The sequence below is a fragment of the Vanessa tameamea genome, chromosome 24 (assembly GCF_037043105.1).
Source record: "Vanessa tameamea isolate UH-Manoa-2023 chromosome 24, ilVanTame1 primary haplotype, whole genome shotgun sequence".
Lineage (NCBI taxonomy): Eukaryota > Metazoa > Arthropoda > Insecta > Lepidoptera > Nymphalidae > Vanessa > Vanessa tameamea.
In genome coordinates this window covers 8,636,726-8,661,083 of record NC_087332.1, presented here as the reverse complement: position 1 = coordinate 8,661,083, position 24,358 = coordinate 8,636,726, and the positions used below count along the sequence as shown (strand labels likewise).

The 24,358-nt window shown below is 31.6% G+C and overlaps 4 protein-coding genes across 6 annotated transcripts; 2 read left to right on the top strand and 2 right to left on the bottom strand.

Moving 5' to 3' along the window:
* Positions 1-225: 225 nt before the first annotated feature.
* Positions 226-5,079, bottom strand: LOC113399586 (uncharacterized). Its single transcript, XM_026638743.2, has 5 exons — positions 4,920-5,079; positions 3,249-3,427; positions 2,820-2,939; positions 2,600-2,707; positions 226-2,156 (listed from the first exon to the last, which is right to left on the bottom strand). Exons 1-5 carry the CDS (start codon positions 4,960-4,962, stop codon positions 1,893-1,895), a joined length of 714 nt encoding a protein of 237 aa, XP_026494528.1. The 5' UTR covers positions 4,963-5,079; the 3' UTR covers positions 226-1,892.
* A 436-nt stretch (positions 5,080-5,515) lies between these two features.
* On the top strand, positions 5,516-13,161 carry LOC113399583 (nucleolar protein 14). The gene is made up of 10 exons (XM_026638740.2): positions 5,516-5,803; positions 5,948-6,141; positions 6,622-6,710; positions 7,145-7,467; positions 8,092-8,234; positions 8,913-9,028; positions 9,301-9,914; positions 11,124-12,118; positions 12,482-12,637; positions 13,008-13,161. The coding sequence occupies exons 1-10, from the start codon at positions 5,609-5,611 to the stop codon at positions 13,096-13,098; spliced, it is 2,916 nt and encodes a 971-aa protein (XP_026494525.2). The 5' UTR covers positions 5,516-5,608; the 3' UTR covers positions 13,099-13,161.
* Positions 13,162-14,050: 889 nt separating this feature from the next.
* LOC113399589 (translocator protein-like) lies at positions 14,051-17,202 on the bottom strand. Its single transcript, XM_026638750.2, has 4 exons — positions 16,992-17,202; positions 15,778-16,022; positions 14,708-14,802; positions 14,051-14,338 (listed from the first exon to the last, which is right to left on the bottom strand). Exons 2-4 carry the CDS (start codon positions 16,010-16,012, stop codon positions 14,162-14,164), a joined length of 507 nt encoding a protein of 168 aa, XP_026494535.2. The 5' UTR covers positions 16,013-16,022; positions 16,992-17,202; the 3' UTR covers positions 14,051-14,161.
* Positions 17,203-17,596: 394 nt separating this feature from the next.
* Positions 17,597-24,014, top strand: LOC113399588 (translocator protein). 3 transcript variants are annotated; one of them, XM_026638748.2, is made up of 5 exons: positions 17,597-17,753; positions 21,358-21,602; positions 22,002-22,096; positions 22,893-23,080; positions 23,219-24,014. In XM_026638748.2, exons 2-4 carry the CDS (start codon positions 21,368-21,370, stop codon positions 23,076-23,078), a joined length of 516 nt encoding a protein of 171 aa, XP_026494533.1. In that variant the 5' UTR covers positions 17,597-17,753; positions 21,358-21,367; the 3' UTR covers positions 23,079-23,080; positions 23,219-24,014. The 3 variants fall into 3 exon arrangements, with proteins under 3 accessions (XP_026494533.1, XP_026494532.1, XP_064074850.1); XM_026638747.2 differs by lacking the exon at positions 17,597-17,753 and adding an exon at positions 17,998-18,152; XM_064218780.1 differs by lacking the exon at positions 17,597-17,753 and adding an exon at positions 17,998-18,152 and having other exon boundaries at positions 22,893-23,089; positions 23,225-24,014.
* The last annotated feature ends 344 nt before the right edge of the window (positions 24,015-24,358 follow it).

The window sequence follows — 24,358 nt, the reverse complement described above, 5'->3', positions numbered from 1 at the left end:
CTGTCCATCAGGACTATTCTTGCTACTAGGGCTAATAGGTCCATTAGCCGCTGAACGAGGCATTACGACGGTATTATTGAAAACTGCATCTAAGATTATTAATACTAATCAAGAATGTTTTGTACAAAACAAACTGCCATAGGTCTCCAAATTCCGAAAAAATCTGAATAAGCGCGAAGTTCCGTACATGTACCTAATAAGGGGAGCAAAATAAATGAAACAAAGTTAATTGCAAGTCTTTTATTTCCTAGAAATCCCTCTGGGATATATGCATACAACCTACCAATCTAGCGAACTAGATTTCCACAAATCCTTATGTTCATGTTAGGTAAACATTCTATACATCATTTATTGAATTAACACCTTTTTCTTTATGATTCAACAAATGCATAATTTAAATTTAACTTGGAATGTGTTCAATGTATTTAAAATAATATATCATTCATAATATTCAATCAATTATTGTAGATAACATTTTCCCGCTTTTTTTGTAAATTAATAATGGCCGCGCCTTTACGCTCCCGTAACTGTCAGTGTTTTCCTTCGAAGGAAGGTAAATTAAATCCATATTTTTTATTACTTTATTAATAGCAGAAATGTTTTTTTAAGAAAAAAGTGTTAAAAGTGTTAAGAAGGTATCTCAAAAGAAAATTATATTTTCGATCGGTTGATTCAATGTGTTCAGTCAGCTAAACAATTGCATACTTTCTTTTGAGACAGCCCTGTTATATTAGTATCGAGTCTACAAAACATTCATCCATACATCGCTGCTAAGTTTCACAAACACCTAACAAAATACAACCACTCATTTATAAGCAACCTTAATTAAATCTTATATCATCTGAGTAGACGATTGAAAAACTGTTTGTTTATTTATCTTTATAATCTTATGTCAAATTATAATTAGGATAATTTTAATTTATTACGAGAAATGCATTATAGAATGCACGAATATGTAATTTAGATTAAATCTAAAAAAATATAAATTGTACACATATAAATGTACAAACTATGACAATTCATATTTATATATTACTCGAGTTTTAACTCATGATCAAGCTAGGTTTATGTCGTAGAGCTTGTATAAGCAAATAAGGTTAAACTCGATGAGTTTATTTGAAGTTCCAAATACGTTCTGAATCACTCATCATTGATATGTTATATCAATATGACAACTACAAGTAGGATAAAATTGACTTATTGTATTCGCTACACACTGATTTTGATAGTTTAACACAAGTAAAGTCAATATTATATGTTTAAAAGGACATATAAAACTAGAGTAATATATGAATATGTATAATGTATAAAAGTTATTAGTAGGACACTTCCGCACTCTGATTAATTGATGCCAAAGAAGCTGCCACTTTCGTCCCTTAAAATATCACAATAAAGTATATTATGAATTTAAAATTATAAATCATCATTCATCATGATATATCAGAGATCTATAGAAATATAATTCAATTGTAGTCATTAAGAATACTTACGTCTAAATTTTCATTAAACATTCATCGGCAAAAACTATTCAGACAATATTGAAAATAGTGCAATCGTTCAAACAATATAAAAAAATACATACTTACATGTATGTCTATATTGATAGAATATATTATGTAATGATAGTCTCGGCGCGGTTTTGCAAAACGCTACAAACGTCAATATTTATTAAGAATTTTTTTATACATTTTATCATAACTCTTTTCCATTCCATTGCAATACTTCTATTTGTATATTTTACTAGCAGTCAGCATAATTTAAAAACATTCAAGTCTTCGTAGGTTCAGGTAGGCTTTATAAGAGAAAATTTTAATCAATGTTTCAATGGTCGTAAGTGAGATGAAGGGTTTTACAAAACTGCGTCACAAATATAACTTACAATAAATACTAGTTTATTCATCAAGGAAATGCGTCTTTAGGTATTTCATCATACCGAAAGTACGAAATCTCTTCGTTCCGATAACTTTGTACAGGGCGTCATCGCAGATGGCGAACTGTTTGTTGTTGGGGTCATAGAGATTCTTCTCTTTGATGATTGTCCAGACCCTCTTGACGACTTCGTGTCGTGGCATCTCGTCTTGACCCATGAGTTCGGCCAGTGCTGGGGAAAGCTTGTAGGCGCGCGTGTAACCGCCTCCTTTACCGCGGCTGCCAGCCTATAAAAATATTTCGTATTTATTAGCAAACTATAGTTCTATTACCTCTTATTTAGAAAGATGAGCAATTGCTCACCTAATAGGCCATAATGATAGATGACCACCTAATACGACATAGTCAAAGTCATTTTAGCTCTGACTACACATATACAGTACAGCTTACACTAAATTATTATGTTTGCCAGTAGAATAACTGATATACAGGAGTAAAACCGACTCAGACATTTCTATTCTAGAATTTACTTATTTTTCATGAACACTGAGTGAGTGTACTCAATAATATATGTAATTATGTAGATTTGGGATGTTGGTTTTGACACAATTGTTTTATTCCTATAGGTCATACTATCTCAGAATTCTAGCACAGGAGCGTTTCTTAATATGTGTTAAGATATTCTATAAATAATAAAAGTTATTTCGTGTGTAGTAGTTACAATATCTACCTTTTTAGGTTTAGCAGCTTTCTCCTTCTTCTTTCCCCAATCGCTATCAGAATCTTCTGAGCCCTTCTTCTTCTTGCCCTTCTTCGGTGCTGGCTTCTTTTTCTCCTCCTATGATTTACATATCTCCATTTATTTCAATTTTGGATATTTTAATATCAGTAAGTCTAAATTAAAAATAGAAATCCCAATTATAAAATATTGACAATTATAATATATATACCTCAGATTCACTGTCATTTGTGCCATCTTCTTCCTCCTCCTCAGAACTTTCCTTTCTAGCTTTCTTTGAAGATGCCTTAGCAGCTGGTGCCGCGCGTTTTGCTGGCTTCTTCTCTTCCTCCTAAAAGTTAGTAAAAAAAGAAATTCAATTAAAGCAAAAATAACTAATAATTTTATGCAATACTAGTTTCCATATTTCGAACAACTGTACGTAGGTATTAGGTATGCTAATATTTCTTTGTGTACCCCTTACATTGTGGATATGATGTTTCTTAATGGGTTTAATAGTTAAGATATGAGCATTTTATAGCAGTAGGGTAGGGTAGGGTATTTATAGAACTTGATTAGATAATTAGTACATATAAGTTATAAGCATCTAAATATAAGATATTAAAATCAGATTTGTAGAATTTTCATTAGAATTATTTACCTCCTCTTCTTCGTCTTCGTCTTCCTCTTCTTCGTCAGAACCCTTACTGTTCACAAAGTCCATGACAAGTTGATCAATCACCTTCTTCTTTTCGCTTAGATCAGTATCAAATACCTTCTCTAATTTCTGGATAACCTTCTTAGTTGAGGTCTTTGCTAGGTTTGCATTCTTAAGGATCTCTGTAGGCAACAAAATTGAATTTTATGAATCACTAAGCTTGATATAATTATTTGTCATATTGTCTTATATTAAAATTATTTATTTCTTCCAAAAATTTTGTCAAGATTATGATGAGTGCCAGACTATTCAACTACTAGAAGTCTGTAAATTTGTGTATGACTAGTTTCTAATATTTCAATTTATTAATAAGCAAACCATTGAGTATTTATATGAATGTACACAGAATATTATTAGATATCAAGATATACTGATATAAACTATAATGTGACATACTTATAGAGTTAGTTATAGAACTTATAGTATATAAGTTATTAATTAAAAAAAAATTGTTATTAATAATAAAATGAAAATGGAACAACTGATTTGAAATTTTATTATAAAACAAAATCATGTATAAAAATTACACTATGCGTATGGAAATACTTTTAAATATCATTGTAATCAGATAGAAATAAAAAAAATTGCTTCAAATGTGATATGTTACACAATAAACAAGACACTCTTTTATAAAATTCATGACTACGACATGTACAATAAAATTTATCTTCATTTTTAACAAGAAATTTTTTATTGTCATTGCATTCTGCAAAACCAATTTTTGTTTTATTTTTAATTATATATAACATATAATACATTATATAGTTAAATATTATTAAAGTAGTTTACATTCTAAATCATTATTTTATAATAAATTGTAATAACATTGTTGAGAAAAGTTGAAGAAAAGAAATATAATTAATATCTCGGCTGTGTGGACTGCCTTTCCCGCCATTTACTATTTAATCGATAACAAAGCATCAGGATGAAAAAATGCGCAAGTATAACTAGAATCGACATATATTTTTAATAAACTTACGAATTAAACGTTTATTTGGGCCAATAAATTAATAACAAAGTCATTTTATGTGCAATTAAGTTGGACGGAGTAAGTTCTGCGTCCAATGTTCGTATTTTTGTATGGAGTTTCTGAACGAGGCCGCGCAACATGGCGTCCTATAATAAATTGATAAAACATTCAGAAAATATCAAAAATGTTTGTTACTAAGGAATTATAAGCAAAATGCTTCGAATAAAAACTGTTCTGATAGTAGATGCGCGTCTTAATTGATATAAATCCATTTATAAAAGCCAGCCATTTTAGCGTTCCATACGTGGAGCATCGATGTTGGAAGTTACGCGTTGCATAAAAATAAACCACCAGTGGGCAGACCTAAATAGGAGGTTTAAAATAATGGCGTATATACCAGTAGATCCGCACTATGTACTGAAACAACTTTCACTTGAAACATTTTCGTATGGATGCCCTACTATCAGAGATATTTTAATTAAAGGATACAAAAAATCAAAGTTCCTTTGAACATTTATAGGAAGCCATTACGTGAAACCCGGGCAGATATGCTTCATAGAGATATTATAATTATTTTGCGTCTAAAAATCAATTGGACAACTAAATTGTTGAAAAAAATGTTATGAGTGCAATAATTAACTTACTCGCGATTTCCTTTTCAAGATCTTCTTTACTAACATCTGCCATTTTCTTGGAACAAGTAGATTCCGCCAGCAACACAAGGAGGCACAGCCACACAATAATATACCTACGCGCTAGATGCTACACGGCGTCCCAACGAAAATAGCCGAACAATGTTTCGGATGTTGTCGGTTTATTTTCTTGCGCCAATAGAATCTAAGGAACAAATTCATAAAATATGCGTTCATCGTTAAAATAGAAGTTTTGAATTTAGTTTTTTTTAAATTTGATATTAGATATAGTATGTAATAAAATTATTCGGATTGTACGGTATTACGTTTTGTATAAAAACAAAATATCGTAGACTAAAAATATTATAAATTATAAATACATTGTATTTCAATGTTACAATTTATATATTATCTCTATAAGTACTGAGCACAAAAAAAACAATAATAACTGTTGTAACAAACTGATACGAAATATTAATAAAGATTATTATTACTTGAAAAAAAAAGTTATTTGAGAATTTTTTATAAAAATTTATTGATAGTCAATAAACGCAACTTAGCGAACGATATTGGTCTTAGCAAGAATTACTGTCATTGTCAATCTTGATTCTTGTCAAAGCCATGTGTATTCTATTTGTTGACGAATGATTAACCTAAAAAAATATATATTATATTCTTTTTTATACAAAATTTAAAAGAAAATGGCTAAAGTAAAGAATAAGAGAAATGCAGGATTAGCAGATAGAGTTCATAATAAGAAAAAAGCCGAAGCAAATAAGAAAAAATTGAATCCATTCGAAGTTCATATAAATAAGGAGAAACTAAAAGTTTTAGGAAAGAAATCTAAACATGATAGGGGATTGCCCGGCGTTGCGCGAGCAAAAGCTATACAAAAGGTAATAACTGTTCTTTTTATTTACATTTATGAGTCGAAAGAATAAATAAACTATCGTATATTAACTTACAACAAATATACAAAATGTTACTCTTAACTATTAAAAATACAACTTATTTTCAACATACATAAACCTTTGTTTTAGAGGAAAGAAACTTTGGGTACAGAAATGAAATTAATAAACAAAACGAACACATTTATCGATCGACGTATTGGAGAAAAGAATAACCAGATATCTGCAGAGGATCGAATGATAGCGAGGTTTGCAGCTGAGCGGGTTAAGCAGCATAGTAAGAAGAGTATTTACAACCTCGCTGATGATGAGATATTGACACACAGGTATTCAGAAAATGCTTTAATATAAGATAGTGGGATATATCTTGGTGCAAGCCCATTTGGGTAGCACCATCCACTTATCTTATCGCCAAAGAGCAATATTTAATATTGTTGTATTCCAGTTTGAAGGATGAGTGACCCAGGTTAAGGTGGCACAAGGGATATAACATCTTAGCTCCCAAGGTTGATGGCACATTAATTTTAAAAGAATTTACTAATATTTGTTACAGTGTTAATGTCCACAGAGGTGACCACTTAAAACCAGGTAGCCCATTGTGGCCCTAGAAAAGAAAAATCCAGTTATAGTTTGTAAAGTCTTGTTGTAGGTTGGTACTGAAATAATTAGTGACAGGCGATTATTTAAACTATTTTCCTCAATTCAGACAACATGTATTAAAAGATTACTTATAATTTTCATCCTAGACATACAAATTTCCAGTATAAATTGTTGATTTGTTACTCTATATTTTTTTGTGTCCTTAGAGGTCAGACATTAGAACAAATAGAAAAGTTTGATGATCCAAAATCATCAGATGATGAAGATGAAGATAAGCAGTTTGGAGGCTTAGATAGTGAGTTTGAGTATTTTATTAATATTAGCAAACATTAAAATTATACATAAGTACACTTAAAGGCTACATCACAAACACATGACAATGTCGGCAATATGTCAATCTTTAGATTATATCATGTTATAAACACATATGTAGCTTAAGATTCAAACCATCTCATCATGGTAGAGGAGACTTTTGTCTGTGTGTGTGGGACCCACATCCGACCCACACAGACAAACATGTTATGTGACTTCCACCTATTTAATGTTGATTAATACATTGGCCACTTATAGATTTAATAATAAACATAAAAAATATATCTTGTGTTTTCCGGACAGGAATGATGAAGGTCTTAGCTTTTCTCTTTTATAAATTGCATATATTATACATATAAATCTTACTCTTGCAAAGATTAATCTAATAATATATTAACAATGAACAAATATTTTTAGATGATTTCGTATCAGAAGGCCATTTCGGCGGAGGAGTCTTATCAAAAGCAGAGTCAAAAGATGGGGCCAAATCACATAAAGACCTAATTGAACAGCTCATTGCTGAATCAAAGAAGAGAAAAGCGGAGAAGCAGAAGGAGAAAGAGCAAACTCTTGATCTAACAGAGAAGTTAGATAGTGAATGGAAAGATTTACAGCCAGTTGTTTTTAAGAAGCAAAAGGTCCAAGAGGAATCGTTGATTGATAAATTGTTAAGTAAAGCAGAAAAAGGACAGGATTATGATAGGATGATGAGAGAGCTGAGGTTTGAGAAGCGCGGCACAGTAAGTTTGTTTATTTATTTTTTTACCTTTTCTGTTTAATGTTATTTTTTTTAACATTCAATAACTCATAAGTTAGAATAGTTTAGAGATTCATTCTATTTCATTCTCTCTGTTACGCAACTGTTGCTCTTTACCGGGAGTTGTAAATTGGTTACCTAATGGTAAGTGCTCTCTACAGCTCATAGACATTGTTGCTTTAAGTTAACGGATTCTGATGCGAGCTAAGATTTTATGTTTCTTGTGACTGGACTTCACTTTTTCATGTGATTTTGATGGTTTAGTCTGCTTAACTTTAAATTTACTAATGCAAATAATCATCTAATTTTGCTTATCCTATGATACAATTTTTTACTTGCTTTCTCTGAAATAAGAGGGTCTAATGTGTCAATGCTTAAAAAAATCCCTGTTCTATTTTCAAGGGAACTCCAGAAAAGTAGTTCCAGAATCAGTGGTATCATTAAGATAACAATACATATATTTAAAAAACATCGTTGTTAAGAATGTCGAGATGATTCCAATGAAATTATGTTTAAAAACTAATCATTGGAGCAGCATTAGTGGAATAAACTCCTAACCTCAAAGGGACATTTATAGTTTTTTTACCTTTATAATATTGTTTTTTAGCCATCAGATGGTCTTAAGAGTAAAGAGAAGCAAGATGAAGAAGAAAGAAAGAAAATAGAGGAATTAGAGCGGCAAAGAGAATTGAGAATGATTTCCGAGGAAGACGTGACCGCTCCCAAGAATGCTAAAACCCCAAAACACAGGTGAATATATATATTGTTTGAAAGTGAAGCTAAATTTTGTATAAGTAAATTTTTTTTCTTTTTTTGGAACGAAGTTCTTTTACGCGATTTGCAGTTAAGTGAACTGGTCGAAATTGTCGCGTGAGGAATAAACTTTATGTCCCGTCCCGATGACGTTTCCGTCTCATTCTCTTTCGCCCTGTCTCTTTCTATTATAAACGGTTTGATATAAGATTATTTTTAACTTATAACAATTTTATTTCTTGTCATTTCATTGTTCACAAATGTTTTTTTTATTTAATTGTGTTATTTAATACATAATATAAAGCGAAAGCAATTTCGTTCCAATTGTTTTAAAATTATTTAATTTATTTATTTTAACGCTTAGGTATAAACTCCTTTAGTCTTTGATGTGTTTTATATATTATAAACATTGTTTCTTTTGTAATATTCAAAGTAGATTTGGTTTTGTCATTGTCGGATTTTGAACTTTTTGCTAACGCTACTTGGTTCCAGATATTTGGATTGACTTTGACAAGGTTTCATCCCGTTTTGATAGCGAATGGATTATACTCAGAAGTAGTTATTGGGATTGTGTGTCAATTATAGCTATGTCAAAAAAGAATAGACAAATCAATCAAAGTAATATTAAAAGTTCAAGTAACGAAAGGAAGGTTCATTTCTGGCATTTTTTTTTAGATCTGCCGACGATTTAGATGATAATTTCGAACTAGAGGATGAAAAGGAATTTATGTTAGCATATGATAAGGATGGGAAACCTCTGGTACCAGAACACGTTCTGAAGGACTATTCAGGTATATATAATCATATTGATCATATAATAAATAGATTTAAGAATATAAAATCGCCTAAAGAATTAGTCCACAGTCAGAGTTTTCACGTCTGCTTGTAATTTAGTTCATGTGGTACAGGAACTGCGTTGAATAGAAGCAAAAGTTAGCTCTAAAATGAGAAGTATCGCTCCAGTAATGAGCAAGGTGTATTTTCTGATTGCAAATTGTATGTTTGTAAATATTTTCAAAAATCATTCAACACCACAAACCAATAATCAAAAATTTATTTATAGTTCCCAACTCGAAAAAAATATTCGAGGATGGTGTATCTGATACGTCTGAAGAAGAAGGTGAAGAAGAAAGCGATGAAGACGATATTAAAGCAGAGAAGGATGAAAACACTGATGAAAAAAGTGAAGTTAATAAAAGTGAGGACTCCGATGAAGAGACGTCTGATGAAAGTGAATCAGAACAAGAAACAGAGAAGCGAAATGAAAAAGTTACAACCAAGAAAAGTATTAAAAATCTCAATGAAAGTACAGGATTAAAGAGAAAGCATAGTTCTAATTCTGATGAAGATGCTGCCTCTCGTATAGATAGTAATAAAAAAAGTACAGTGAATTCGTATATAGAAAAAGAATCATTACATACTTCTGAAAGTAAAATTATTAAATTAAATAGTTCAAATGATGATAAAAATATGTCGGACGATGATGATGATGATGAAGACGAAGATGAAGAATCATCGGATGATTCTAAAGACGGTTCTGATGATGATACTAATTTAAATAACCTAAACGACTTAAAAGGAACAGACGAATCGGACGAATTCGATGATATTGAAGATAGTGATGAAAAAATTGGTTCTTTCTTCGAATTAAAATCTGTTGAAGGAGATAAATTAAAGGTATGTCCAAATCTAATTTAGTTTGTTGTAAATGTTCGATTCAAAAATCAAAATATTCTTCAATAGTAGGCTCCCAAAAGCACTTTTTAATCAACAAGTTAGAGTGTTTTTATCTTCTATACATGTAATAAAATTGGAGTGTCTGTTTGTAATATTAAAATAAGCCATTTTTACTAAATGCATATGTATGTATACACGGTACATATACCAAAATAACACTTTTTACAAGTTTTGTCTGTCTGTCTGTCTGTTTGTTCCGGGTAATCTCTGGAACGACTCAACCGATTTCGACGGAACTTTCACTGGCAGATAGCGGGTGTAATAAGGAGTAACTTAGGCTACTATTATTTTAGAATTATATATAGAATAAAAATAAAATCACGCTACAATATCCAAATAACTTAAATTCAAATAACGCGCACGAAGTCGCGGGCACAGCTAGTCTTTTATAATCTTGTGTTAATGACTACGATTTATTTATCAAATTTCTTTTGACATTATCTTTAAATTTTTTAATATGACAAGTTAAAAATAACTGTATAATCTTATTATGGGTACGACTTTTGACCCGTCTCTCCCAGCGAGGTATTTTCTATACTCTATTCCAACCATAACAGGAAAAAAGCCAAATAAACAATATTTGACAGCAATTGACGCGATATCATTTGTAGAGAGAGATTAATCTATGATATTCACTGTGGATTTGCGAAAAAATAGCGTTTTGAACGTCGACGAAACTGTTATCGGAATTTTGGAAGTAAAATTAAAGTGGAAATAAGTATTACAAATAAAGGTATATTAATTATAAACTCTTAGTAGTGCACAATATAGCGGAGTTATTAGCAAATAGCATGAAATACGTAAATCTAAGGTTTGTTTATCTTTTTTCCTACTTCCATTGGAATAGGCTATAGGTAGTTTAGCCTATATGAATAGAGACTCCTTAGTCTTACGGTGCTGTCTCGTTTCTTAAAATAAAAATCACGCACTTCCCATATAATCTTTGGGCTATTATTAAAACAAAATTATTATTTTGTTGTCTTAAAATATTAATTTTCAAAAACGTTAATAAAAGTATGGACAAGAATTTTATTTTAGAATTGGATCAAATTTTAAACCGTGTCTAGATTTATGTAGGTATATTAAAACTGGGTATTAATATGCATTTCTTTTATTTAAATGATTATTAAAAGTATTTTATATTTTCAGGAGTTATTAACAGGGAAAACGCCATCTCAACACACGATCGCTTTACAGAAACTAATAAAAAGTTACGATCCAGGTTTATCAGTGAATAACAAAGAATTGTTGAGCAGACTATTTGCACACTTATTGCAATATACACACGACGTATTTTCGAATATCTCAGAAGAAGGGGAAATAATAAAATCGTTTCTTATCTTCGATAGACTAGTGCCGTTTTTCTACGACCTTATTCACATCAACAAAGTCTCGACGAAAAAGTTTTTAGTCGAATTATTAAAGGAAAAATATGATGCTTACAAGCGCAATACTAAAAAAGTTCCAGATTTAAATACGCTTATATTTTTTAAGCTAGTGTCTTCGTTATATCCTACGTCAGATTTCCGGCATCCTGTCGTGACGCCATCTTTGATTTTCATGTCGGATATATTGACATTGGCTAGGTTTACAGACGCTTACTCAGTTTCTAGAGGGTTTTTTATAGTGTCCCTTATATTAGAATATACAGTTCTTTCAAAAAGGTATGTTCCAGCTGCAGTAAATTTTCTGAGGGGTGTTATATTTTTGTGTGCGAATACTTGTGTTCTAAATCCAGTACAAGTCGTCCCTCCATTCCGTTTGCACAAGAGCGCGAAAATTTTGATTTTGGAACGCGATTGTTCAAAAATGACAGCCGAACGCAAAATGGCGGCTAAGGACTTGGCAGCGACTGAAATCGATGACAGCTTAAAAATACGCTGCTTATTAACAGCCATGTTAATGTTAAAGGAATTTTTCGATAATTACATAGAAATTGAAGCTTTAGAAGCGATTTTTGAACCACATATACAGTTATTACGGCGTGTAGATTTGGATCTGTATCCGAAAAAAGTATCGAAGAAGATTTCAGAAGTACTAACGTATATGAAACAGACGTTGGAAGTTAAGACATACACGCAGATGTCTAGAGAAAAAGTAAAACCGAAGGCGTTGAGGCTTTACGAACCTGATATTCAAGATGTGTAAGTATTCATACATTTTTTACATACTGAAAGTCTAAGTTACTAAGTCTTTGAGTGCGAATGAGAGCAACAGAGAGAGACAGACAGACAGACAAATACTTCGTTATGGGATTCGCTCGCCTACATTCCAAACTGACGGTAGTTTTAAATTTAAGTTATGGTGTAAAATCATAATTCAAATGTTCAAGATTTTATTTTATTTGATCTGTATTGCTCTTTTTTCGGTTTGGTGGTAATCGGCCAACACTTCAATCTTGCAAAAAAATATCTTTTATTCTGTGGTAAATGAACGCATCATATAGTTTTTATAGGATTTTAAGAGATTTATTTTCCGAAATGGGTAAACTTAACTTTCCTTTACAGATTTACTGGCAGTAAGAGTTCTAAACTTTCCAAAGAGAACGCCGATAGGGCGAGATTACAGGGCAAGTACAAGAAAGAAATGAAGGGAGCTCTCAGAGAGATACGACGAGATAAGGCGTACATCGCATCTGTGAAGATACGACAAAAGATTCAGAGGTTAGTGACGTTACCTTTATTTCCTAAATAATGTTATAAAAGCGAAATCGAGTTTGTTTGTTACGCTTTGACATCACCTAATCATCATAAAATTTTGATAATACATTGTCAAAGGTACAAATAGATAGGGTATCTGACATCTGCCCAAACTAAAATATGTATTTAAAAAAAAACTTTCGTTACCAATGTTGCAAAATTTGAGATTTAAGGCTAATTTACTTTTAAAAAAAATATTGTATGCGTCAGTACAATTCAAACGGATTTAAATTCCAATTTTTAATTTTACTTTCATCTATCACTTTATTAATTTTAAAATAAATATGTCGATTGTATTTTAAAAGAGAAGACGTTAATTTTTTTTTTATTTCAGTGACAACGTACGTAAGGACAAGGTCAAACAGATATACAAAGACGCGTCTATTCAGCAAGGGGAGCTGAACAAACTGAAACGAATGAAATGAAACCGTTACTTTATGTGTAAATAATAAATTTACAGAAAAAAATCAACATTTTATTTATAATAATGTCCTTCATATTTAGAATGTATAAAATGAAATAATTTTACGATTTCTTAAAATGTTCGAATAAAAAAAAATCAATACAAGAAAAATTACAAGAGAGAAAATCTTTGTTTCGTATTTTAAATGTGCACTAAGAAAGATAAAAAGAGGTCATGAAATTATAATTTAAGGATAGGATGCGCTGTGTGCACTCAATCTTCATCTTTATTCAATAAACCAAAATCAAAGATACATTTTTTTCAAGGAGGCATTTATCAGCACTTGAATCGTCATTTAATAAACTATATTGGGAAGGTGTGGTACCTTCGGTTCGGAATGCAGATTCTACCGAGATGAACCGGCAGGAAACTCAGTAGTTACTCTTTATAGTTAACTCACCACGACAAACAAATAAGACAATGTTGTCGGGCTGAATACGAAGAATATTTATTTTAACTTCCTGCGTACGTTTATAATTGTATTCAATTTTTATGAGAACGTATTTAAGTGGGTCGGAAATCCTATGAAAATTATTAAACAGTAATCGAGGAACTTTAATTATTTATAATTGCAGAATATTTCATGTCACTGCTTGTATTTTTTTGTAATCTGTATTTTGTTAAGTCGATAAATCTGCACTCCATAGTAAATTAAAAATAGCAAAGATTAAAAAAATGAGGGATATTATAAATTATATTTAAACATATTTTTTAAATTATTTATTTATATAAATCAATACAAAAACATAGCAACATTGATGTACTTGTAAACAATGGTAGACTCTTATAAAAATAACAAACCTACACATTTTGTGATAACAATATTTAAGAAATATTTTATATACTTAATCTATTGAACCCTTTCAAGTTCAAAGTTCATATCAATATTTCATGAAAATAAAACATTTACCATAATATTATTTAACTTTGTACGGAAACAATCGAAGTTTATTTATAATTGTAGAGAAAGTCCCGATTTTCCAAGTTCCATCTATTAGTTATCATGTAAAGAAAATATTCAACGTCTATTTGTTTTTGCTGTCATCTTTGTTAAGTTGCCAGATGGAATAATTAAGGCAGGTGGCAAATGTAAGCCAACACAAATAGGGGGCCATGAAATATAGTGTTTTCTTGTTAATCCTGAAGAAGCTCAGTGTACAAGCAGTTGCAGCGGCGTCCAATACGAACATGTGAATTAAAGCCTGAAACAAAAAAAGTAAAGCCATCATCCTTATAAATTAAATTGAAATTTATAGGATCATATGTAAATCACTTGGTTAAAAATCCAGCAAAATAATAATAAATGGTACATTTATATATATATATATATATATATATATATATATATATATATATATTAGTTTGATTTTTCCCCAAAACCTCACCTGTTTATATTTTATAATATAGTTTTAATAAAGCCAATAATAAAATAATGAGTTTAAAATGTATGCAAACATTTTCTATGAAAATTTGTCTTTAGTTAAAACTTAGCTAGCCTATTTAATAAACGCCGCTGTGGCTAGCAAAAATAGTTTTATTGAACCTTCATAGATAATAAAGGTCATATTTACCAAACCAATCTGATGAAACTTGAAGAAGACTGGTGTCCATGTCCAATTTATTAACAAATGACCACCAAACAATGCCAAGGGTATTAATGCATCATCTGTTATTAAAAAAAAAAGTTGTTTAAATAATAATATACAAATTGAATCAATATTCAAGATAAAAAGTAATTGGGTTTTCTCATGGAAAGTCTCTAGAGCCTGGAGTCTAGAAGCTGTAAGTATATACACTCCCTGCCTGGGAAAACTTGTAAGGGCCCATTCATTTATTACGTAAGACGATTTATGGGGGGAGGGGGGCCGACCATGTCTTATGTTTTCATACAAGGTGTCTCGATAGTTCTTACGTAAGATCAAAAAAAGGCGCAAAGTTAAAATTACTTGAAAAAGCGCGGGCACCTCGCGATTGCCGACGTTCGCTCGGACGCGTTTAAAACGATATTTCCATTTCCATAACAACGGACGGGCCAAAAAATAAAGATTATTAGTATCTTTGACATTACAAATAAACAAAAAATTGTTTGAAAAATAAACATTAAAATAAACCAAACATGTATTCATTTTTTCCTTTAGATGGTTATGTAATAAATATAAAAGACGGGGGGGAGGGGGTCGGCCTATTTTTATTTTTTCTTATAATAGGGGTCTAAAACTAGCGAAATAGGCCATAAAAACATTAATCCTGTGTCTGAAGTCTTTCAGTCTTGTCTGATTTGCCATTCCATTGGATTATAAGAGTGGGGGAATAGAGGTGGCACCTGTGTCTCTGTACTGTAACATATCCTGTATAGTTGGCTAGTTTCGCTTGATTAATGGTCAACGTGGCCAAATCAGTAAGGCAACATCATATTAAGTTGCAGTTAATTTTTTTTAACACAATTCAAAAGTTTGTCTATTATTGCCAGTGGCATCACACTACAATCAACAGGAACAGTAATGTGTATTGCTGGTTTATCCAGTCATAAATGAGAAGATTTAAACCCTGAGGGATATACCACAATTACAGCTTATAATTTTGAACAAATATAGAGTGAATTTTTAATTATAAATTAAATTTATTATAAAGAAAAGCAAACCTGTAAATCCACCACAGTCATCATAAACCATATAGGATGCATATCCCATTCCAGTATACAGAGCTGTCCACGCAGGACCAAACACCCAGTTTGGTGGATTCCAGCTGGGCTTGTTAATTGATTCGTACCAGGATGTTCCATTGGCTGAACGAACTTCACCAGTCATGGTTATAGCTCCAGCCCACCCACCAATGTTAGGCAGGATCATTGCACCAATTGCATTCCAGTTTATCATCTTGATTTAACTGAAAAGAGAAACTTTGAATTTGGAAATTAAAAAAAACAGTCTCATAAAACTTCTTTTTGAGCAATTTTCATAAACAATTTTAATACATCATCATCAACTTTATTATACAGCAAATATCCAAAGCATTAAATAACTTATTTTTCTAAAATTTATGATCTTGTTATTTTGATATATTCATTTTTACTGAAATGCAAATTTTCTCAAATGTAAGTTTTTGTGGCTGAATCCATTATTCATAACTATGTTCATTTGTTCATCATCATTATAACATCAGAATAAATCAATTAGAATAAAAATTTATATATGTATATAAAAGCAAACCATCCTACTTCTGACTCATCATAGTCTGACTGACTTTAAATTTAGCATAGTTTGGCGAAGTAGATTTAAGTCAGTAAGTACTTTTGGAAAATTCCATACCAAGGGGGAAGTGGGACGGGGTCGCTTTGTAAGAATTTTACCCTTACTGAGGGGCCTATTACTATTATTGCATATTCTAGAAAACTCACTCACAAGGATGTCACATCATAATTTTGGTATCAAAAAAGTATACTTTTATTTATGTAATTGTAAAGCTATGAAGCCACCTAAAACGAATAGTCTACTAATTAGCAATAATTTATGTTTCTGTATCCAATACACAGGAATTTTATTTATTTGAATGGTCAGCTAGTGTAACAACAAAACTACCTTCAATGTATCTTTAACAAGCACTAATTTGATGCCAGTTAACAAAGATTAATTTTAAAGTTAAAAAAGATTTTAATTAACCCCAATTTGGATATTAGATTACAGAAGAAGACTCGCCGGCGGACCTAATCTCGGTAATTAATATACATATATCGGTTTAACGTCTAATAAAACCTCTAGAATAATAATTACTAAAGAATTTGGTGTAAAGTAACATTGAAAAAAGAGTAAATGCATAAATTCGGTACTCATTAGATAGAAGTAAATAAAAAATTACCTTATCGGAATATAATAAAAGTTTAGGTTAAGTTACGACGTGGTTCTTAAAGATTAAATCAAACAATACTAGTGACCAAATATCAAATAATGATATCACTTTTGTAAATAAAAGCAGGTTATCAACTGCCGATACCAGTATTCATGTTTGTTTTGTTTGTTAGTAAATATTAAATAGCAAGTTGAATTTGAACAATAAAATGACAGTTCTACGTGTTGCTGTTATATATATCGTTGCTCGACTTCAAATATTCGTGATGTCAAATATTATATAGGTATAATAAGAGATAACCACTCAGTTGCTTGTTAATTCCTCTATATACATATAAGTATGCGTATATATAATATAATTTATAAATATTATATTATTGTATAGGAACATTAATATTTAAATAACATTGAAAACTAGTCAAAGTAAAAAAAACGTTCAATATCGTGTCATTTTAATCGTGTTCATAAGGTTCTGATGTATTTTAAAGAAACCGTTTAAGACACTTTTTAAGGAATTGATAAGGTCACGTAATTTAAAATTTATTTCTGCGTTGTTCGGAACGTTTAAGTCACGATGTCCCAAATATAATACAGATAAGTAGAGGAGTCAATGTTAAAGACGATTTTGTGTAGAACTAGCTACTTTTCAATTGAATACAGTTATATTCACACCGGTGATTTCACCGTAAGTTTTCTATTTTCACAAGATTTTTTTACATTCATAGTCTGCATTCTGTTTTCTGTTCGTGGGATATTTAGTAAAAAGTTACCTGTAAGTACATAAAAGATTTCTTGTTTATTCTCAAGCAACGTAGCTTCATTGTTGGGTCAATACTAGGTAATAATATATTTTACAATTCGACGAATAGGTGATTATTATTCTACTCGACAAATACTGATTTTTATTATAATTTTATAAGTGTAGATAGAATTACATCATCAATGTTAATTTGTTAAGTGTCCTTTACGTTATAATTTTTGGTAAGTAGTTGTCTAAAATCGTTTAAAACATATTTGCTCATTATTACCATACGAAATAATGAATTTGAATTTAATTATCTACTGACTATTTAGATAAGATTAATTGGGCGAATAAGAAATTAGTATATGTCGAATTTTATTCACCTTAAGACAAAATGGAAAGTGTGCAGGAATACTTTAAATTCACAAGGTAGTATATTCGAAATATTCATATAGTTACAAAATTAAGCGAAACTTTACTTTTGAAGATTTTCCTTATAGATTTCTTATTTAGTTATGTATTATGTATTCTTATTAGTATGTATTTTATGTAGTTTTTCTCTCCTTGATGAGCAAAACTACAAAAAATAAGTTGATATATATTCATGTATAAAAAGAGACTGATTAGATATATAAATAGCTTACTTAAAATTATATTTTCCAACTCAGTAAATTAATAAAAACTAAAATCATCAATTCACATAACATATATAAAAAAAAAGTTTTCACCAGTAACATAACTATTTCCGTAAGATGTTTAAAAAAAAAACAATTTGAAAGTTAAAATTTATTCATAAATTAATACTTCTAAATTCAATTTTATTCTAGATATATCAACAGCTATCGGACATGTAATTGATCATTTTGTTATGATAACCTGTGATAAGCCATTTTATTATTATGTAACATGGAAATTTAAGATTGATAAATATAACCAATACTTCATACTTATATCTAGATTATGATCTAGCATTTAATATTAAACTGGGATGAATAAAATAATATATTTATAAGTTGCTTGGCCATTCTGGAAAATAGTATAAAATTCTCCTTTAAACTGTCATTTAAATCTTATATTTAATAAACATCAATAAATTAGGTATATTTCTCGGTACAAGATTATATAGATGTTCGAATCTTTGAATTTTCAAGCACTGTAGGTACATAAACTTACTTGTTTTAATTTGATACATAGATGTGTAAATTAATTTGTAAAAAAGAACTGAAAACTACTGAGTTTCTGGTTGGTCCTTCTTGGTGTAAGCAGGTAAATCAGAATGTCTGATTGGTGGCTTACAGGTGGTGTTACATTTAATATAGTCTTGTAAAATGATATTAAAAAACACTTCTAAGAGCCTACTTGAATAAGTATGTATTTTTTTAATTAACAATTTTTTTTGGTTTAATATTTATAAAAGTAAAGTAAAGTAATAATTTATAAACGTCCCACTGCTAGGCTGAGACTTCATCTCCCTTTGGCTACACATGTGACAGAATTTCAATTAAATAACACACATGGAGTTTTCCTCACAATTTTTTTTTAATAAATATTTTTTTTATTATAAGCAGTAATTAAGCACATTACAATTCAGTGGTGTATGCTGGGCTCGAAATTTTAATCATTGGTTATGATGTAATATTTACTTATAACATAATGAGTAATTGCAATGCTTTAAACTTTAATATAGGGAATAAACATACTCATGACTAAGTGTAATTAACTCAACTGCATAGATTTTAGATAACATTTGATAAATCTAATTGTAAGGGGTTTTCCAATAGGGACGCTTGAACTTTGACAGCTGATTGCGGCCATGTTGTTTGAGTGACAGCTGTCAAATGCAGTGTGTTATATTAATTCCGTCCTCCCAAACCACCATGGCAGGTTACAGTGTCGAGCAGCACGTGCAAATCATAAAATTGTTTTATGAAAATGGGTCTTCAGTTCGAGCAACGTTCCGCGCACTTCGCCCGTTTTACGGTCGCGATGATCGTCCTGCCGAGTCGACTATCCGTCGATTGGTGGACAAATTCGAGTCAACCGGGTCAGTTAACAATCAGCCGGTTCCCGTGCGTCAACGTAACGCGAGATCTGCCGAGAATATCGCCGCTGCGCGCGACAGTGTCCTCGAGTACTTGAGCCTGCACCCGTACAAGATCCAGCTGACCCAAGAGCTCAAGGTTAATGACCATAGACAGCGCCGTGTGTTCGCTGACTGGGCATTAGAGCAGTTGGAAGTTGACGCCGATTTTGGCAAAAAAATCATCTTCAGCGACGAGGCGCATTTTTGGATGAATGGCTATGTCAACAAGCAAAATTGCCGTATTTGGGACGAGACCAATCCACACGAGGTTCACCAAGTGGCAATGCACCCGCAGAAAGTGACTGTTTGGTGCGGATTTTGGGCCGGAGGCGTGATTGGTCCGTATTTTTTCGAAAACGATAATGGTGTGGCCGTCACCGTCAATGGTGAGCGATACCGGTCGATGATAACCAACTTCTTTTGGCCTGAAATCGAGAATATGGATCTGGACAACATGTGGTTTCAACAGGACGGCGCTACGTGCCACACAGCACACGCTACGATGGAAGTTCTGCACGAGCAATTTCTGGACATGGTCATCTCGCGCGGAGGCGACGTGAACTGGCCACCGAGATCGTGCGATTTGACCCCGCTGGACTTTTTCTTGTGGGGTTTTCTTAAGTCGCAGGTCTATGCCAACAAGCCGCAAACCACCGATGCCCTCAAAGTCAACATACGCCACGCCATCGATCAAATACAGCCCGATTTGTGCGCCAGAGTCATCGAAAATTGGACCTTTCGTGTGCGCGCCACCAACCGAAGCCGTGGCGGTCATTTGAATGATGTCATATTCCATACATAATGGGGTCGATAGACCTTACAAATAAAAAAAAAAATTCGCAAATATCTCTCCTACGTGTATTTTTTTTTTGCATTTCAAAGATCAAGCGCCCTTAATGGAAAACCTTTATTTAGTTGATTATGATTTAATTTGAGATAAACAGAAATTATAGAGTTACTTGCCAATTCTTTCTCGGTACAATATATGTTTTTAAATGTTGTTAGCTTTACAATTAATTTAATTCTATGATATCACTATTCATATTCAGAACATCTAATATTAAAATGCTTATAAGAGCTTATATTAATAAAAAATTATTGATATATTCTAGAAATTTGATAAACTGCACCTTTGTGTATGAGAGTTTGTTGGTAATAACAAACAATGGGAATGAAAAAAATGCTATTTTCATAGCTTTTCAATTGCTATAGGATTACTTGTCTAAATAATTGTAAACTAACATTGATTTTGACAAAAACAAAAACCCAGAATTCTCTTCATTGGCTATCTGCTAGTACTTATGGAAATTTAAAATTATTTTCCTCAATTAAGTTTACTAAAAATTTACTTTCAAGCGTCAATATGATTATGGATTGTATATGGGTAAAGATTTAATGAGATTTGTTTGTGTGACGGCAGCCGCCTGGCTGGGCCCTATCTATGATGCTGACCACAATATATAAAAACAGGACAATAACAATAATACATATCGATTTATTTATATAAGGATTTGAATTAATATTATATACATATAATATTTTATTTTACAGTGACATCACAATGGCTAATTGGGCAGCTCTCGGTTCCATCATTCTCCCCAATGCAGGTGGCTGGGCCAATGGTATTTACTTTGCGGGTCAGATCCGTAAGGAAAGCGAAAAGGCTTGGTACGACACATTGAAGAAACCATCATGGAACCCACCTAAATGGGTGTTTGGACCAGCTTGGACGGTGCTTTACAGTGGAATGGGTTACGCTTCATATTTGGTTTATGAGGAATGTGGAGGATTTAAAGGTGGGATTTTTTAAAGCAAAATAAGCTGTTTATCCTTGAGGCAGTTGAAAAAGAAGTCTTAAAACCATACATGTAGTCTAGAATTTTGTTACTCTAACTGCCAGATTTTGAAACGCTGATCAAACTCAAAGAAACTCATTTCAATTAAAACCGTTTTGTCATTGGTCAGTTTCACCTGATGACGTTATCGATAACCAATGAATGTAATATGATTTAGTTGGATTCGTTATAACTTTGTTCATAAATTCAGAAACTGGCAGTAGGTCCAGTTTTGGTCAGTTGTATTGTAGTGGTTATGTCTTTTTCTTTAAATCGGCTGTTGTTATTTTTGGTTTATAGTTGTATAGTGTGATGAGTACCAATAAATAATTTTCTTCATTAATTTACATTTTTTTATAGATGATGCAGTTTTACCCTTGTCCTTGTATGGAGGACAACTTCTCCTTAATTGGGGATGGACCCCTATTTTCTTTGGTCTTAAAGATTTTAAATTGGTAAGATTTTACACTATTATAATCTTTGATCTTTAAGCGCACTATAATTTATCTGTAAGAGACCATTTTATGCAGAAATGTTTCATCTTACAGAAACACTAAGAAAGAAATAATATGCATAACAATTTAGGGCTCTCATCACATATGCTAACACCAAACACCAGATGTCTTCCGGTTTGAAGGGTGAGTCAGTCATTGTTACTACAGGCACAAGGGACATAACATCTTAGTTCCCAAGATTGGGGTCACATTAGTGTTGTAAGGGATGATTAATATTTTTTACAGTGTCAACACTAAAAATGTCTATAGGTGATGTTGACCAATTACCATCATGTGGTTTATTTATCAGTCTGCCTACCTATAAACAAAAAAAGAAAAAAATGTAACACATAGTTAATAATAACTTTTATAAGAGTGTCTGTAGATTAATTTATCCATAACATAGTCCACTTAGTTTTCTGTTGCTAGATAAAAATTGTTTTTACCTAGCAACAGAATATATTGCAGATTTTGATTGGACATGTAGATCTGTAAACACAAATTCAGCAAATGGAAACTAAACGGTCTTGTTAAGTTTTTTTTTTTTTTTATGATATCGGTAGGCGATGGCGTTGTAAGAAATATTAACCATTCCTTACATCACCAATGCGCCACCAACGTTGGGGACCAAGATATTACGTCCCTTGTGCCTGTAGTTGCACTGGTTCACTCACCCTTCAAACCGGAACACAACAATACTGAGTACGGCTGTTTGTTTGTATCTTGTTATATAACTTTGTATTTGTTGTTATAACAGGCATTCATCGAGATATCCGTGTTGAGTGGTGCGGCCGTCGCTACAGCAGCAAGCTTCGCTCACGTCAACAAAACCGCTGGATTGCTGATGCTACCTTACCTCGCGTGGCTCGCATATGCAAGCTCCATCACTTATTACATCTGGAAGAACAATCCCAAGGAGATCAAAGACGAGAAGAAGGAATAGATGTGAGTTGAGTTCATTAATGTTTGAATTAATTCTAATCTAAGATTTGAGAGTGATCACGTGTTTTGTTGGGGGGCATTTCTAAGGCGATAGTTACTATTGAAGAGAACAATTCTGACATAATATTGTTTTAATTTCAGATGCAGCATAAAAAAGCGCACAAGTAATAATCTTGCATATTAATAATCTTAATGACACAAAATCAAATCAAATGTTAATGTAGGTTTATTATAAGGTTTAATGATTGTATAAAAACTTAATAAGTATAAACTTATGAAGACTTGTTTAAAATTTTTATATATCTGTTTTATTTTTAAAACACTTTATTATTAATCGAAGTGCAATGCTATTTAACTCTTCGCAATATTATCTGTGACCAAAATGTATCATTTAGGCGGGAAAAATATTCATAGAATATGACTTAGTTGATTAAGTATTACTTAGAATAGAGAGTTAATAAGAAATGGTATGTAGCATTATCGCTTTGTAATTTAATGTGTAGACTATCCTCGGCACCATCTTTTAATTTTAAATAAATACTTATTATTGACAATAATAAATATATTGGTATGGAATGTTTTAAAAAACGTAAAATGAATACGTTATGTGGATGGTGATGATGGTGATGGTGGTTATGGCTATGATGATGATGATGAAGAGGAAGAAGAAGAAGATCATAAGTTTTTTAATGTGAAAAGTGAAATATGCGAGGAAAGTAACTATCTTTTATATATTGTATCATTGTATACCATTTTCACATGATTCTCTGTTCTGAGCTAAAGTGTCCTTCGGTTGCATTAAATGGACATTCCTTGACTGTTGCATTTATAATAGTATTTTTGTATGTATCTTAATCTAAACGCTTTCCGAATGTTATTTCATTTTTTTGAATACATTTATTGTTTATGTTAGATATTAAATTATCGAAAACAAAAATGTGTTTTATTTATACTTGATTAAAAATGGCTTGGACCTAGGTCTGACTAAAGTCATGTAATGTATAATGTAATGGACGACCTCCGTGGTCGAGTAGTGTGTACACCGGTTTTCATGGGTACGCCACTTCGAGGTCTCGGGTTCGATTTCCGGCCGAGTCGATGTAGAAAAAGTTCATTAGTTTTCTATGTTGTCTTGGGTCTGGGTGTTTGTGGTACCGTCGTTACTTCTGATTTTCCATAACACAAGTGCTTTAGCTACTTTGGGGTCAGAGTAATGTATGTGATGTTGCCCAATATTTATTTATTTATTAATGAGGTAAAATGTTAAAAGACATTTGAATT

What these genes read in the sequence shown, in the direction of transcription:
- LOC113399588 (XM_026638747.2), top strand. Translation starts at nt 18,118, where the DNA reads ATGGAAAGTGTGCAGGAATACTTTAAATTCACAAG. An exon ending in GAATACTTTAAATTCACAAG is followed by an intron (nt 18,153 to 21,357) that starts GTAGTATATTCG and finishes TTTATTTTACAG; the next exon opens with TGACATCACAATGGCTAATT. An exon ending in GGAATGTGGAGGATTTAAAG is followed by an intron (nt 21,603 to 22,001) that starts GTGGGATTTTTT and finishes ATTTTTTTATAG; the next exon opens with ATGATGCAGTTTTACCCTTG.
- LOC113399589 (XM_026638750.2), bottom strand. Translation starts at nt 16,012, where the DNA reads ATGATAAACTGGAATGCAATTGGTGCAATGATCCTGCCTAACATTGGT. An exon ending in TGACTGTGGTGGATTTACAG is followed by an intron (nt 14,803 to 15,777) that starts GTTTGCTTTTCT and finishes TTTTAATAACAG; the next exon opens with ATGATGCATTAATACCCTTG. An exon ending in AGTTTCATCAGATTGGTTTG is followed by an intron (nt 14,339 to 14,707) that starts GTAAATATGACC and finishes TTTTTGTTTCAG; the next exon opens with GCTTTAATTCACATGTTCGT.
- LOC113399583 (XM_026638740.2), top strand. Translation starts at nt 5,609, where the DNA reads ATGGCTAAAGTAAAGAATAAGAGAAATGCAGGATTAGCAGATAGAGTT. An exon ending in GATGAGATATTGACACACAG is followed by an intron (nt 6,142 to 6,621) that starts GTATTCAGAAAA and finishes TTGTGTCCTTAG; the next exon opens with AGGTCAGACATTAGAACAAA. An exon ending in CGTTCTGAAGGACTATTCAG is followed by an intron (nt 9,029 to 9,300) that starts GTATATATAATC and finishes ATTTATTTATAG; the next exon opens with TTCCCAACTCGAAAAAAATA.
- LOC113399586 (XM_026638743.2), bottom strand. Translation starts at nt 4,962, where the DNA reads ATGGCAGATGTTAGTAAAGAAGATCTTGAAAAGGAAATCGCGA. An exon ending in TCTTGAAAAGGAAATCGCGA is followed by an intron (nt 3,428 to 4,919) that starts GTAAGTTAATTA and finishes TGTTGCCTACAG; the next exon opens with AGATCCTTAAGAATGCAAAC. An exon ending in AAGCTGCTAAACCTAAAAAG is followed by an intron (nt 2,157 to 2,599) that starts GTAGATATTGTA and finishes ATATTTTTATAG; the next exon opens with GCTGGCAGCCGCGGTAAAGG.